The 14,068-nt window shown below is 35.2% G+C and overlaps 1 protein-coding gene across 2 annotated transcripts in view; it reads right to left on the bottom strand.

Moving 5' to 3' along the window:
• ttc27 (tetratricopeptide repeat domain 27) overlaps positions 1 to 14,068 on the bottom strand; it is a 149,728-nt gene that overhangs the window by 40,658 nt on the left and 95,002 nt on the right. For both annotated transcript variants that reach the window (NM_173285.2, XM_073926958.1), the window contains 1 exon segment: positions 7,193 to 7,288. In NM_173285.2, coding sequence (NP_775392.2) covers positions 7,193 to 7,288 — 96 coding nt within the window.

Below are 14,068 nucleotides of genomic sequence, written 5' to 3'. Positions count from 1 at the left end.
TAAGCAAAAAATAAATAAATATTAAAGAAAATAAACTGTGAAATTGTACTTGCTAAACATAATTGGGAAAAAAGTGAAAAATATTATTGCCTTTAACATTTTGCTTTATGTATCTGAACATTTGATTGTGATTGTTAAATGTCTGCATTCAGTTAATTGTAATTTTCTGTACACTTTTATTACTCTTGTTTCCATTTTTTTCCCCCATTTTTTCAGTATTATTATTATTTATTATTTTTCTAATAATCTATTTTGTAAAACACAACAACAAAGATAACAATATGCAACTATTTATACTGAACAGGGCCGGAGTGGGACTCCTTTTCAGTCATTTCCAAATCAGTTTCTAATGGCATTATCATGTCTTTTTCAAGAAAACAGCTGCTTTAGAACTTCAAATGTTCAACAACTCTAACTGTATTATGTCTTAACAATAAAAATTAAAAAAATAAGTAAATTACTCAGATGAGGTTCGAACCCAAGACGACGGCGTCGTAACGCAACATGCTGACCACTGGACCACAACAGCTTTTCCCAGTGTAGTAACTCATCTGAGTTACATCATCATTAACCTGCAGGCTGCATCTTGCTCATGAGGCTGCGAGAAAATAGATAAAAAGAGCGGAGCTGCGGCAAAATAATGAATAAAAAGAGTGAGGCTGTGCTCAAATTAAAAAATAAATGAATGAAAAAGTGCGACTGCTGAGAGCAACAGAGTCTGGAGCTAGGGACACCGGCCCTTGCGGCCAAAAAACAGCACGGCCTAATGGGAATTCTCGTGGTCCTACCGATTAGCCAATCTGGGCCTAACACTGAAATAATGTTAATTTTTTTTTAATAACAAATGTGAACATAAAAGACAGAAAATATTACTTTAAAAGCTGTTTTGTAAATAAATCATATGAACATAAAAAACAAATGCCTTAAACTATGAACTCAGGTGCACACATACATTAATATATACATACAGTGGTGGAAATAAGTATTCAACACATCACCATTTTACCAGAAAACATTTTCTAAAGGAGCTGTTGACTTAAAACTTTTACCAGATGTTGGTAACAACCAAATTAATCCATATATGAAAGGAAAACAAACCTAATTAGTTTACAAATTAAGTTTATTCGTAATCAAATTAAATGATGCAGCAAAAAAAAGTATTGAACACATGATGGCGGGGAGGTGTAGAAAGGCACACTGCAGCTGAAATCTCTCAGTAGTTATTCAGCAACCCTCTGCCCTTCCTCATTGTAAATTAATATAGCTGCTTCAGTTCAATGTCTTCATTATTAGAATGAAGTTGAAACCAGGATGGGCATTTCAGCAAGACAATGATCCAAACCACAACCAAGGAAACTCTCAGATGGTTTTAGAGAAGGAAAATCAAGCTATAGGCAATCGCCAGACTTGAATCCAATAGAAAATAAAAACTAAAGATCAGATTTGATAGACGAGACCCACAGAACTATCAAGATATTTACACTCTGTTGAAGTCTGTGAAAAACAAAACTTCATTGTCATTATGAGAGTCGTCTTTAAGCTGCCATCACCAAAAAAAAAGCCTTTTATATAAAGTATACATTTCAGTAGTTCAGTACAATATCCTTGTGTCATTCTATTGTTTTTACATAAATATATATTTTTCCAGATTTTTAAATATTTTTATATTTGTATTGTTTTGACAAAAATCTGGTTCAATTTCATGTCAACAGCTCCGTTATAAATATTATTCTCCTAAAAAAGGATGTTGAATATTTTCCCCTCCATTTTACATATACAAATACAAATGTATACATGCACTACATTAAAAAATCATTATGTGTAACAGTTGTTAATAAGAAAAACCACCATATGTTGACATTCTAGACCAGGGGTCACAAATCTCGTTCCTCAAGGGCTAGTGTCCCTGCAGGGTTTAGCTCCAACTTGCCTCAACACACCTGCCTGGATGTTTCAGGTATACCTAGTAAGACCTTGATTAGCTTGTTCAGGTGTGTTTGATTAGGGTTGGAGCTAAAATCTGCAGGACACCGGCCCGCCAGGAAGTTTGGTCATCAGTATTCTAGACTCTCCGCATAATGCAAAATAATGCAATAACTATCATAATATACTATAAAATTAATTATAATTAGTTAGTTGTACTTTTAAGTCTTTGTATGTTTTCATTATTCTGCAAACCACTTGGTTTTATTAAATGTTCAGCAGTCAAATGAAAATAAAATGGTGTGATCACTTATTCTTTTAAATATTGTAATATTTTATTAAAGATCAAAAAAGTGTTTGATAAACAAATCACTGTTCCTATGTGCAAGCAAATCATAATACAAATTTAACTTTAAATATTTTTTAGTCTGAAATGTTTTGGCAGTACAAATACACATTTCACATCTTGCCAAGAGAGGACATTACATTTGGAGAAAACAATAAAAACTCAAGCATAGGGTTTGCAAAAAAAACAACATTTGGGAGGCTCTGAGAGGCCCATTTCTGCAACATCTCCATCTTTTCAATTCCTCCCTCATTTCATCTCCCACAAAACTGCCACAATTAATGCTTTCCTGACTCTTATGCATGCCAGAACGATTAAGTCTAAAAGCTAACCCAACAATTTCTGAAATCGGTTTCCAAAATCAAGCAAAACAAACAAACAAACAAAAACTGGTATGCCCTGAAACGCTCTGCCATCTCTTTACCCCTGACACACACACATAAACACTTTTCTCCGGCTTCATGCTGCTCTCGTCTCTCTCTCGCCTGCAGTTTTGCAGCGTTCTATTCCCCTGCCAGCAATATAAGCGACTTCAATTCCAGCTTTATTGCTGTTCACTGTTATTACACAGAGCGCGAGCAATGTCATCCACAGGACTGATCACATCAGCCCTCCCTTCTTTTCATCTATCCATCCCTCACTCCACCCACTCGCTCATTCGCTTTCTCCATTCAGTCATTTCATTCCTTTACTTTCAAAACCCTTCATCCATACCGGCCAGTTACAATCCACCTATTATTTTCTTGTTTACTTAACTGTTTAAGGTGAGACACCAGTCAATTTGAGATTTTAGCATGTTTGGCTTTTCATAAACTGTTTATTAAGTATATTATTACCAAAACATACAAAATGCACTATCAACTTGGGTAGATTTTTAATATAATCTATATTTTGTGGCTCTTTTCTTAAAATAACTTTCTCCACAGCAGCAGTTTTAATGGAACAAACTTTACAGTTCTATTCATATCTATTTATATTGTAAAGTAGAGCTGCACAATTAATTGTTGTTGAGTCCCAATTCGCATACTTGTACTACGCCCTAAAAGTACAAACCTTTTGTGTAAAGAAACTGAATATATACTTAAAAAGTGTGTAACAGAAGAGCATGCAAGCTTTAGGACATACTACTTCCTTGTATACATATCGGTATATTGCTTAGTTTGTCTCCTGTCAATCATCTTGGAACATCAACTACATTTCTATCATGTTTAATTACCTAAAAGTCTTTCATAAAGAAAAATCTCCTCAAATATCCTGATTTAAGTTCACATTGTTGTTGCAGATGAAACAAGGAAAACGTTATTTAAATATTTTCCAGTTGGCTAAATATAAATGAGTAGTCATTCAAACAACTTTACTGAAGCCTCTCCACTTGATGGTTGGTCTCATGTATCCGCCTTGTTTGTAGTTTATTTACACTTTTAACCCAAGTTTGTAGTTCTAATCAAATTCACGCCCAACGTGCAATGTACAGCATTGTAAGCAATATTAGCTGTAAGAGTTTGGACAGGTCTACAATTCGAATTATTACCAGAAATAGTAGACCATAAGGGAACCTTTGGCATACTCTTTTCAACCTACTATGGTTTGGGACATACTAATTTTATTTTTGAATAATATTTAGGATGGATAGTATGTGAATTGGGATGCAGCATTTATTTTTATCATGAGAATGATATTTGTGCCTCATGATCCACAAATAAAAACGGTAGCCTGATCTAACGAGAAAACGTAAGTATTTTACGTTTTGCCAGTTTAGTGGCTAATTTGTACGAATTCCTACGAGTTCAGACGTATGAAATTGTACAATTTTAAAAAGGAAGCGTAGCACCTAACCCCACCCCTAAACCCAACCGTCATTGGGGGATGAGCAAATCGTACAAATTAGCCACTAAAAAAAAAAGTTACGAATTGCTGTGAGATTGAGTTGAAAAATTGTTACAATATTAATGCGTAAAGCATTGGTGTGATTGCATTGTTTAGACTGAGATTGTGAGAGAAATATAAATATGCATATCAAATATAAAACTTTACATCTGGCAACACAGTCCGGAGGCGGCACTCGCGCAGTGACTGAGAGTCAGAGAATGAATTCCTTCTGCAACCAGCCAGTATACACAAATTAACAGATTGATTCATCAACATGCAAGGTTATAAATAATATAGAAAAAGTTGACCAAAATGTATAATCGTGAACAATGAACTGTAGACAGCTAGCTGCACCATTTGACATGTTAAAGAGGCACAGTTTTATTTTTACCAGACTAATAAAAACAATGTCAAAGGTGTCAACTACATACAGTAGTTCCTAGTATAAATGTTATGTGCAGTAAAATACTGAAATAACAAAATAACAACCATGATTATTGATTGTGATTTTGATTATAGAGATTCCTCTCTAAAAACATCTGATTCTAATGTGTCCAAAAAGGAGAGTTTTTAATGTAGCCGGATCAAAAGTTCAGATTTTAGTACAAGCAGTGGTGATTCTTGGCTCTCTGGGTCCCTATGCAAAAGTGGTATTGAAGAGTGGGACAAGGGAGGGGGACGATGCAGACCTTCCACCATTTTGAAGTGGGTACGTGCATAGAGTGGATCAGTATTGTGTACATGGTATGTATGCAAATTAGCACATGATTAATTAAATAAGTTCTCATTTGCGTATTTAAATAACATTTCAGAAAGTTTTAACACATAAAAAGTTTGCAATTCTTAATGTAATCAATCAACTGGAGATGTGTGGTGATCACTATTAGTCAATTTACCTTACTCAGCCGAGTGTTTTGCCTTTATCTCTGCCTTCAGAAATCATTTGTTTGCTTTTCATTAGTTGCTTTATTGTCCAATCAGACAGGGATGGGCAGTTACAGGTTGCTCTATCATCTGACAAACACTGTCAAAATGAACTCGTCGCCTGTATCCCTGGATGCCCTCGCCCATGTACAGAAAATGAACTTCGTATTCTATCTGCCAAAGCTGTTATTGACACGACAACGGCTGCATTACCCAGCTGTTGGGTTTGCTGAAATGGCTTTCTGAGAAGTAGATAAATAAATAACAGCTACCCACGCTCATTTAAGGTGATTAGCTCTATGCACTTGTGCGTCTGGTAATGAGAGAAAATATGCAAGCAAATCAATTTAGCCACCAACAAATGAGTCAATCATTGCCATTTCCAATTAACTCAGGTAATCTGGCCTTATTACGTGAGAGTTATCCCCTACATTGGAATACTTTGAGAAGTAATTAAAATGATAAAAAAAAGTGTGAACATTTTCAATCAAGGGTCAAATGGGCCATGATTAAATCCAGTCCAAAACTCTCTTTATATGTTTTTTTATGCATGCACAAATCAAGATAAATTACACAGCTTACTTTCATTGTTCAATTCATCAATTTGTTTGTTTTATTAATTTGTTTTGCTTGTTTATTCTCATTCTCTGAAAGCTATCCTGGCCTTGAGAAGAATATGTTCCTATTCCACCACAGGTGATACTGATTATAGATGTTTTGTGTGTGCAAAACCACAGGATTGTCCTCCTTGTTTTGAATTTCATGTCTGTCTGTATTTTGACCAAGTTTGTAGACTAAATGTCTCACATCAAAAATGGGATAAAAGGACAAAGGAAAAGACGAACAGATGAAAGTAGTAAATGATGAAAGTGAAAAAAAGACTAAATAGCGGAAAGCAAAAGGACAATTGAAAGGCAATTCAGATGAGAAAAAAAACAAATGATGAAAATGATGAATGAAACAGATGTATATAAGAAAGAAAGAAAGAAAGAAAGAAAGAAAGAAAGAAAGAAAGAAAGAAAGAAAGAAGGAAAGAAAGAAAAAGAATGAAAGAACTATAAATAATTATTTTCAAGATTTGTAAGACAATATGCATTTGAAATAAAAGTAAAAACAACATTCTTCTCATCCATATAGCACAAAGCACTGTTACAACACAAAATGTTTTCAAGTCTCCAAATCATCCATGTGCTCATATTAATTAAAATCAGTCAACCCCCCCGTCTGTACCAATCTTGAAAATACACCCACTACATTATGCTCTACATTTTGTTCATTTTTCCTTCTTCTTCCTTTTTAAAGAAAGAAAGAAACAAAACAAAAGAAATAAAACCGTAAAATTGAAGGACAAAAGAAAAGAAAGAAAGAAACAAACAAACAAACGTATAAAAGAAAGAACAATGAAACAGAAGTATAAAAGAAACAAAGAAGAAAGAAAGAAACAAGAAATGTATAAAAGAAAACAACGAAGTAGAAGGATAAAAGAAAGAAACAAAGAAATAAAAAAGAAGGATAGAACAAAAAAAGAAACCAAAAAAACAGAAGGTTAAAAGAAAAACAAAGTAAGAAACAAATATATAAAATAAAGAAAACAAAGAAAAAATAAACAAAGAAACAAACAACAAAAAAGATAAACAATGAAACAGAAGAAATAAACAAAGAAACAAATGTATAGTACAATAAAAAAGAAACAGAAGGATAAAAAAAGAAAAATAAGAAAGAAAGAAAGAAAGAAAGAATAATGGTGATGAAGTGAAATAAAGAAAAAAAATATTTTAAAAAGGATAAAAAGTTTGAAAGAGCAAAAGGAAGAAAAAAAACTAAAAAAGTATGAAATAAAGAATGAAAACGGATGGGAGAAATGAAAATATTAAAAGCCAGGGATGAAACAAAGATTGAAAAGAATCAACCTGACAAGAACAAGAAGAAATGTCAACTTCGCCAAAAATGACAGCAGCGTAATTAAAACATGAGGTTTATGGAACATCCCCATTTAGATAATCCAACTGTGTGAATGCTTTTACAGTGCAGACTGTTCAGAACACCATGAGCATTTCTAAAACAACCTAATTTTTCACAAAATTCATTTTCATTTCCATCATTTCCATCAATTTCACATAAACAACCCACCTGTAGATCCCAGAGAGGAGGAGCCCGGCAGCTGTAGAACATCTTCAGCCTCTCCGTGACGGGACAGTCCTTCTCACTGAAGAAATCCACCAGAGTCTGAAGGCAAACAAAGTCACATTTAGAGAAATCATTGGTTTTTGTCAATAGCATTTTTCTCATGGCCACAATACGTTATGCTTAAACAATACGAACAAAGCACCCACAAGCAAATTGCACTTTTAGAGTTCAAAAACAAATGAATTAAGATAAATGAGAACGCTAAAGGATCTCTCGCTGCAGGTATTACAGACCTCCCTTGAACAAAGACATCAATTTAATGAGCTTTTTCTTTTTTTTTTTTACGCGTTTAGTGCTTGTTTTGATATGTAGTGCATGAGAAAGCCTTTAAAAAAACACCTCAGGCAATTAAAATGCAGTGTGGTAAAAACAATTTAAAAACTATTCCAGTGATTCAACCCTTTACATTTAGCTTTGATTTACTGCTCACCACACGGTGCTAAATATATTTTCCTATCAGTAACAAGACGATGAAAAAAAGTGACCTGGAAGCATACAAAAAAACAAAACTCAAGTAACAAATTCCAGAAGTGATGGCAATAACAAATAGATGTGCCAGCACATGCCAGAATGACAGCATCTTTATTATTATTTAAAAAAAGACTCCTCTCTACTCTCCTCTGTGAAAAGCTACAGGGTTTGACTGCAGTGTAAACTCAGCTAAAGCATGTGCAGGCCTGCTGTATAAGACTCTAGATGAACATCAACACGCATTCTGTTTACAAACCAGTGTCCATATTTCAAAAAAAGACAATAAGACAAAACACAATACCACAACGCAGCTGTCTACGACGTACAAAACAAAGCCACAAGCCCAAATTAGAAACCGACAGCAATTTCTGAACCGCAAAATAAGGCAGAATTTGGTCACTCCTCTTCAAATCAGTGACCGACACCGCCAGCTGTCAATCATTATAAACATATGGACTGCAACTGGCACTAATAGGAAAGGATGACAGGAAAATGATGCCATACTATATTCCAGCTTGAATATCTCCCTCCAAGATTCTGTAAATAACTTAATGTGGAGCTGATGTCTGCAACATCTGACTTCCAGAACATTCTGGAATCAAGCAGAAGGAAGGGATTTTTTACATATTCCAGAAATTGCATTTCGCAAACTGATGATAGAATTGATGCAATTTTAGAGCTTCAGTCGGGGGTTCACTTAAGAAGAAACTCATTCCAAAATTAAACTTCAGATTGGGAAGATAAAATGGGTTTCTGTGGAGAACACTGTCTGCAGGCACCAGATAACTAATTACTTATTTTAGCATTTGCATTGCTGGAAAATGCCTGAAATGTAGAAATGCTAATCTACCGGTAAAAGGTTGAGAGAGAGAGAGAGCTGGGTTGAAATGAATTTGACCAATTTCTTTGATTGAATTACACTCCAAACTAATGTTGAACCGTTTGACAAAAGATCAACCAGGAGGTTATACAGTAATCACAGATAAAGAGTTAATACAATGTGATTTGATTTATTTTTTTTCGAACAAATATATCATACATAAAATATCATTAACAAAAAATGCATTTCAACATGGTCGAAAATGGAGCAGGATGAAGCACACGCTTATTATTTTCCCACCGCATTACCACATACTTTATTCGTCTATTCCTTAAATTGATTTATTTACTTCTCTTCTTTTTACATGAGACATATTTTATCACTTTGATATATTATACGTTTCAATCCATTTGTACCTTTACATTTTGTTACATAAACCCAAGGAAAAAAAATACATAGTACTGTGTGCAGAAACATTGATAATACACTGAAAATTAATAATTAATAACTAAAAGTTATTATTCATTCATTTTCTTGTCAGCTTAGTCCCTTTATTAATCCATGGTCGCCACAGCACAATGAACCGCTAACTTATCCGGCACATTTTTACACAGCAGATGCCCTTCCAGCCGCAGCCCATCTCTGGGACTGGGACACACACACACTACACACACACACACACACACACACTACACACACACACACTACACACACACACTACACACACACACTACACACACACACACACACTACACACACACTACACACACACTACACACACACACACACACACTACACACACACTACACACACACTACACACACACTACACACACACACACACACACACACACACACACACACACACACACACACACACACACACAACGGACAATTTTGCCTACCCTATTCACCTGTATCTGGGGGAAAGCGGAGCACCCGGAGGAAACCCAAGCGAACGCAGGGAGAACATGCAAACTCCACACAGAAACACCAACTGAGTCAAGGTTCGTACCAGTGACCTTCTTGCTGTGAGGAGACAGCACTACCTACTGCTCCACTGTGTCACCCTTGAAAGTTATTAATAACTAATAAAGTTATGGCAGTGCTTAATTTGTAAATAATAATTTCTAGAACAAAACCATGAAATAAAAGTTACCATTTATTTGTTTGTGCAAAACAACGTCACGGATCAACCATGGATTAAAAAACAAACAAACATAACATAAATCTTTTGAACCATACTATTCAGTTTACTAACACCACTGACAATCAGCTCACTATTATGTGCCAAATGAAAATGACTCACTCCCATCTAATATTTAAGAAAAGCCCACAGTTACCTCTTCCGTTATGTTTTCTGGCTGACTTTTATTGATGCAGTTAACGCCATATGAATTAAAATAAATACTGGAACACAAAACACAAATATCTGACATTTCGTAGAACAGGATCCAGCAAGATCCAGCTCAAATTAAGCTAATAACCTTAACTTTGCCGTATTAGATTGTAATGCAATAATGTGCTACTTTTGTACAGCTGCTTCGAAACAACAATTATTGTGAAAGTGCTATACAATTACACTTGAAAAAGGATTTCACCACTAGAAAAATTTAAACTTTATTTCCATATCTTTGTGTTTAAAGCTTATTTGCTGTTATCTGATACTAATTAAAATAATTGTAGTGAGTTGACTAAATCAAAAACATTCATTTTAAAGAGTGTGCTCTTAAAGTGTATCTAGATATTCTTCTTTATTGTGAACAAGTAATTTATAGTAAAAAAATATCCATTAATATCCTGAAATATCCATTAAAAAAAGATCCAGTATTCTTTCATGGAGACTTTAAAGTGAAGTTCACAGTCAAGTTTACATTATTTGGTAAATTGGTTTCCATTTTAATGAAAATATATTAAACTCGATTAATGAATCCATTTTGAAGAAAAGGGTATGGTTTACTGTAGTTTTTAGCACAAAGGCGCCGTCATCTAGGAACGTCGCTGTATCTGACGTCACAGTTCCATTCCTTCAGCTGAACATATACAGTGGAAGTAATGGACTGAACACAGAGACAAGACAGCCTAATTTAACCCAATGCGTAAAAGTTGTGGACATGGAGCTGTTGCAAATACAGCCATCAAATTTGTGTCTAATATATAAAAAAATATTTATTTCCAGCACTGCCTGACAAAAGGGATTTACAGACTACTGCAATTATTTAAGCACATAACTTCATGCCTTACTAAGTCACGTCTTTGTGGATTATGTCAAGACATATTTACTTTTCAAGTTGACACACACAATCTCTCTACATGAATAAAGGACATAAAAACTGCCAGGAGAAAAAAGGCCCGATCTTAAGTTTGGTTTGAACATGAATAGAAGTGACGAGTTGTAGTAGTGAAAAATTAAAGTACCCCATGACGTCAAGTGGTGCTCGCTGCAGAGCCATTTGAGGAGAGCTGAGCTCCAGCGAGGGGGAGCTTAAGCTTGAGCTCCACCTTTTTTGCACTTCTTCTACGAGTGATGTCACTGGGGGTAGGGTTAGGGGTGGGGTTGGTGTACGCATTAAAACAGCTTACAGGAGGAGGAGCGACAGCTCATGCTCCCCCTCGCTGGAGCTCAGCTCTCCTCAAATGGCTCTGCAGCGAGCACCCTCTCCATGACGTTGGCACCGGACCTTGTTGAAACCATGGTTGAAACCCGGTCAGGCAGCATAATACAGAGAGTGAGCCAAAGTGCATGAAACGATCGGTAATTAAAAGCAGGAAAAAGAAAAATAGAATAAACATATTTTTTATATATTAGACACACACACATCTGATGCTTGTATTTTCACCAGCTCCATGCCCACAAGCTTGTTTCATTAATGGAGTTTAATATATTTTCATAAAAGTGGAGACCAATTTACAAAATAATGTAAACTTGACTGAGTGCATCTCTTCCACTTTAAGGAATAAAATTAAAAAACACTTATATAATGTACAATCCATTTTTTGGGTGGTGCTGGCAGGAAACCAAAGAAAAACAAATTTGTTAACTTATAGCATGCAAACCTCAAAAACCGAAAGACACAATAATGAAAACCGACTGAAGCATAGAACCCAAACTGGAAGCCACTAATTTTCAGTGACACAAGACCCATAAATGACAGCTTCTTAGGTAAAAAAAGGGGTGAAGTAAACTGCCCTAGAGTTGATAATTTGGCAGTTTAGTGTGGATTACATGCAAACCTTTCCATGGAGGAACTCTAAGAGCCACATTCAACGACAGGAGGAAACGACATCATTGAGCACTGCTTCATGACTCAGCATACTTGTGTAAAAGAGTATTGGAGAAAGAACACATTCATAGCAATTCAAATGCAGTCTAGCATTAAAATAAAACAACTGCTTTAGTGCAGTATTAGTAAAACTAGGACTTTAAGGAGGCATTTAGTTCATATTAACTATATATTAATAAAGAAACAAGAAAAAAAGTACTAAAATAAGCTAAAAGCAGCCAAGACAGATTTAAATAAACTTTTTACAATCATAAAAATACTTTGTGGCAAGAGCAGCCAGTCATTACTGCATCGTATTTTTTTTAATAAAAACTAAACATAGCTACTTTAAAATGAGGTACTTTGCTAAATTACACTTAAATTTAGTTATTGCAAAATTAAAGTCTCTTTTGTTTTCAGCAATGACATGAGAATCCCAAATCCATACCAAATACCCAAGATGTCAACTTCTATTTCAGGGAAATTATTGATTAAGCACTGAAAGGCAATTTTATGTTGAGAGAAATCTACAGCATCCAACACCTAATCAGAGTCCTACATGAAAAAATAAGAGAACAGCAGTCGATAGCAGTGATGGAAACCCTGCACAGCCAAATTGTGTGGTGACAAAGAGCGCCTCTAATCCAACAATGCACCAGACTCTGCTCTTCTGAATGCACAAAGGGAATGCAAGGTTTTAAGAAGTCCTGGCCCACTCCATGGCCTACATACCGGTGGCTTCAAACTGGGAGGGAAATGCAGAGCACATAGGCAAAGAGCCTCTCTGCCACTTCAGAATACGTACTGCAAACGCTTGATCTGAGAGCAAAGGCCAGAGGAGGTTGAGGAAATTAAGTTTGTCAAAAAAACATTGTAAAACTCAAACCGCAGTGAGAACGACGAGATAAGAGTCAGTGCAATATTCATGAAATGTCACGACTGGTCAGGGAATCAGACTGAAGACTCAAAATCTTTTTGAACTGATTACATTGAATGTGAAACTAGCACATTTTTAAATTAATTGTAAAAAATGTTCAGTATATGCCATTTATGTACTTCTCTTTGAAACTTCAAAGCAAAACGTTGACAATTGTCGTCTGCTTCAGCTGCTAAACAATAGCTCCCATTAAACATTCTGTGTCCTTTAAAGAGAGGCAATATGGAGCATGTACAAACTCTCATTACTCTTTTAAAAAGCTGTTAAAACAGACAGCATCCAAAACATCTGCTTTGATGCATACTTGTCAACCCTCACATATCACAAGTGAGAGATTTTTGAATGAAGGGTGCACATCAACGCTGAACAACTGAAATTAAAACATGCATTGCCTAAAACAAACAGACGGTTTTTTCCTATAATTTTTCCTTTTTTTGATGTTATTATTTATTTTTTGGGATAATTTATTATTTTCAATGTTTTTCACATTAAACGTATAACACAAGCAGTATCTTTTCTAAATAAAACAACTCTTGTATGTCCTGTAAATAATATTTTTAACAGTGCATTTCACGAATCATCTGTAATCAAATATTTTAATGTAAATAATAATTTTATTGTAATAGAAAATATGCCGTCTCAAGACATCTCTGGCACAACTTCCAATTATTGTAAATGTAGTGCAAACGTGCTATGTGTAGTTCCATTTTATCCATTATTTTCACATCCTAATGTTGACAGGTTTGTTTAAATCACGTTCACCATGTTAGTTGAATAGGTAACTTGACTGCGTCAATTTCGAAAGCCTTTCGAATCCACACAGCAACACAAAAACGCTGTCATCAGATTTATCCACGCTGGACAGCTCTTTCAAAAAGATATCTTTTTGTTTCCTAAAATTGCCATCTCAATGTGAAAAGAAGGCCAGAGCAAAACTAAAACGTATTAGTGTGGGCATGGCCTTAAATTACATATGAAATCAAAACTATCCATATTATTTTGTTAGCTCACATAGAGCAATTCATCTGGCATGTCATTAAGAAAAAATGTGAATTTATTTTTCTTCGGCTAAGTCATTCCGTGAGGTCACCACAACGGAATGAACCGGCAACTATTCCAGCATATGTTTTACACAGTGGATGCCCTTCCTGCCACAACCCAGTATTGGAAAACACCCATAAACTCTCACATTCACATACACTACGACCATTGTAGTTCATTCAATTTACCTATAGCATATTTCTTGGGACTGGGGGAAATTGGAGCACCCGGAGGAAACCTACGCAAACATGGGGAGAACATGCAAACTCCACACAGAAAGACCAACTG

This window comes from Danio rerio, chromosome 17 (assembly GCF_049306965.1).
Source record: "Danio rerio strain Tuebingen ecotype United States chromosome 17, GRCz12tu, whole genome shotgun sequence".
Taxonomy (NCBI): Eukaryota; Metazoa; Chordata; class Actinopteri; order Cypriniformes; family Danionidae; genus Danio; species Danio rerio.
Note: the sequence above shows the minus strand (reverse complement) of the source record. Positions and strands in the feature narration are given on the sequence as shown.